The 3,033-nt window shown below is 35.7% G+C and overlaps 1 protein-coding gene across 7 annotated transcripts in view; it reads right to left on the bottom strand.

The window, feature by feature from the left end:
- Positions 1-1,208: 1,208 nt before the first annotated feature.
- The window catches only part of LOC107696833 (transmembrane and coiled-coil domains protein 1-like), a 21,946-nt gene continuing 20,121 nt past the window's right edge, over positions 1,209-3,033 (bottom strand). For all 7 annotated transcript variants that reach the window (XM_016497332.1, XM_016497337.1, XM_016497339.1 and 4 more), the window contains one exon: positions 1,209-2,252. In XM_016497332.1, coding sequence (XP_016352818.1) covers positions 1,938-2,252 — 315 coding nt within the window. In that variant the 3' untranslated portion in view covers positions 1,209-1,937. The remainder of the gene's footprint in view (positions 2,253-3,033) is intronic.

Raw genomic sequence — 3,033 nt, 5'->3', positions numbered from 1 at the left:
TGTCCAATTACTCCCATTATTACACTTCTTTTTTTCAACATGCTGTCCCAACAGCACATTAATATGCAAATTGGGTACAGCGTATAGATAACACTGCGTTTAATGAAAAAAACAGTTTATGGAAATTTTACACACGTTGCATAAAGTAAAATGGTATATCAAATCATTTTGATATATCTTTTATAACATAGTTGAGAATCATCCTTATACAAAGTTTGGTATAAAAAAATCCTGAAACCTAAAAATTAAATGGTGACTTTTTTTAAAAATCCCATTGATTTTGCCTTTCCATGTCTATTCATGTCATTTTATTTATTTATTTTTTTTGAGAAAAACTGAGTCCTGGTGTCCTCTACAGAGGACATAACATAACATATAACGGTTGGGTTAGTCCATATTTGACCCAAAGTTGAGTTGAAACAACCCAGCATTTTTTAGAGTGTAGCATTACTGTACAGTAAAGTACAGTAGCATATTAAATCATTCTGTTATATCTTTCATAACATAGTTGAGAATCATCCTTATACAAAGTTTGGTATAAAAAAATCCTGAAACCTAAAAATTAAATGGTGACTTTTTTTAAAAATCCCATTGATTTTGCCTTTCCATGTCTATTCATGTCATTTTATTTATTTATTTTTTTTGAGAAAAACTGAGTCCTGGTGTCCTCTACAGAGGACATAACATAACATATGAGTAAAATATAATTTTTCAAAAATGTTATTTTTTGCTTATGCTCTAAACAATGTAATGACATGAAAAAATACTAAATTCACATACTCCCATTATTACACTTCTTTTTTTCAACATGCTGTCCCAACAGCACATTAATATGCAAATTGGGTACAGCGTATAGATAACACTGCGTTTAATGAAAAAAACAGTTTATGGAAATTTTACACACGTTGCATAAAGTAAAATGGTATATCAAATCATTTTGATATATCTTTTATAACATAGTTGAGAATCATCCTTATACAAAGTTTGGTATAAAAAAATCCTGAAACCTAAAAATTAAATGGTGACTTTTTTTAAAAATCCCATTGTTTTTGCCTTTCCATGTCTATTCATGTCATTTTATTTATTTATTTTTTTGAGAAAAACTGAGTCCTGGTGTCCTCTACAGAGGACATAACATAACATATGAGTAAAATATAATTTTTCAAAAATGTTATTTTTTGCTTATGCTCTAAACAATGTAATGACATGAAAAAATACTAAATTCACAAAGCTTTTTTTCTGGTTCTCAGGAGGATATACCAGGGGACTGTGCCTCTTTGAGGGCATGGGGCTGGAGACAAAGAGGGGCCGACTCGGGTCCAGAGTGTTCCGGTTCCTCGGCCCATTTGATCAAACTCCAGATGCCTCCTCTTCAACGAATCCATCTTTTCCTTCATTCAGCAACAACTGCAGTGAAGTCCAAACAGCAGCAAATGGTTTCGAGTGGGAAGAGTGAAGCGATGAGCACAGGAAATGAATCGAGTTAAGAGACGCACGCAAGAAGAAGAGCGAGACGACAGTAGAAGAAACAGAGAAATGAAAGAAACAGCTTGAAGTTAGGAGCAGTTAATATGGTATTAAAAACGAGGAGAAACATCTCCATCCAGTGCATGTTAAAACCACTCCAGTCAATTCAATGCAATGCAACACTCAGGAAATTGCATAAATGTATATCCTAACAATAATTACGAGAACAATGAACAACACGACTTGCATCATTTCCAACAACAAATAAAAGTGTAACCAAATGTAAACAAATTCACTCCTTCTGTTAAAGAAACAAGAAAAAGAGGTTGTAGGATTTGTCCGTGTCCTCCACTCTTTTGCCGCGTCCCTTCATACTAAGTGCAATTGAGGCAGTGTTAGTCTCCATCTTTGAATCAAAGTTCCCGCCCTCCAGTCCCTTCATGAAATGACAACCGCAGCAACCCTGCAGGTCATCTGGGGTGCAGCAGAAACCGGTCCAGGTACTGCGACATGGCTTCCCAATTCTGCCACAGAAAAGCCAAGATTATGACAAGGAGCAATGTGGAAAGCGTACGGCTACGTGTTTTCATCAGCGGAACTACACAGTTTGCGACCGCTGAGACGAACACTAGGAGTACCGCCATGACGGCCAGCAGCACGTTGATGAGTTTGCCGAGTAAAGTGCGTGCTGTGGCGTTTTCCAAACCTTCCAACTGAACCACTTGTTGTTGCTGCTGTTGAAGCTCCATCTTAGAGATGCGCGTTTGACAGGCCTCCAGCGCCTCCTACAGGAAGGGAATGAGAAAGGTGTTATGAGTAAAGCTGCCTTGTCACAATCTGACCAACACCACACCAGGGGCCTCATTTATAAAATGTTGCGTATAAACCGTCCTAAATTTGTTCTAAGATCATTTCTCAAAAGTGCGTAAGTGCGATTCAGAAAAAACGAACGTGCACACAAAAACACGCATCTCTTCCAGATGTGACATTTATAAATCGCAAATGATCTTGAAATTGTACGCAGCTGACTGGTGTCAGATCTCCGCCTTGTAAATGCCCCCTAATTAATATCATTACCATATAAAAGAGCACACGCCAATATCCGAATTTCTATGCTTGAGAATGACGAGCAAAGCAAAAAAAAAAACTTTACGGAGTCTGAAATTGAGATCCTGCTGGCGGAGGTAGAGGTTCGTATGGGGACGCTTTTTATTTAATAATCTGTAATTATTCTGTGGACAAACAATGTGTGTGTGGTTATATTTTTTCTATTGACTATAATCAACAACTTCTAGAAACAACAGAAATAATAATAATAATAATAGTAATTATAAAACAATTAGGTTTCCAAAAGTAAGAATAAACTATGAATTCAAGTAAAATTTTCAGTCATCTTATAAAACGTGAGCCATCTTACTTTTAAAATCACTTGCTTTGACAACTAATAAAAAGTTTAGTATCATGAAATTCTTGCAAAACTTTAAAAATCATTATTGAAAGAAAAATTGGACGGTTCATATCATAATAAAATAAATTATTACACGATTATGGTCTCCGGTCTGAAAA

The sequence above is a fragment of the Sinocyclocheilus anshuiensis genome, unplaced genomic scaffold (genome assembly GCF_001515605.1).
Source record: "Sinocyclocheilus anshuiensis isolate Anshui unplaced genomic scaffold, SAMN03320099.WGS_v1.1 scaffold710, whole genome shotgun sequence".
NCBI lineage: Eukaryota > Metazoa > Chordata > Actinopteri > Cypriniformes > Cyprinidae > Sinocyclocheilus > Sinocyclocheilus anshuiensis.
This window is presented reverse-complemented; position numbering and strand designations above follow the sequence as displayed.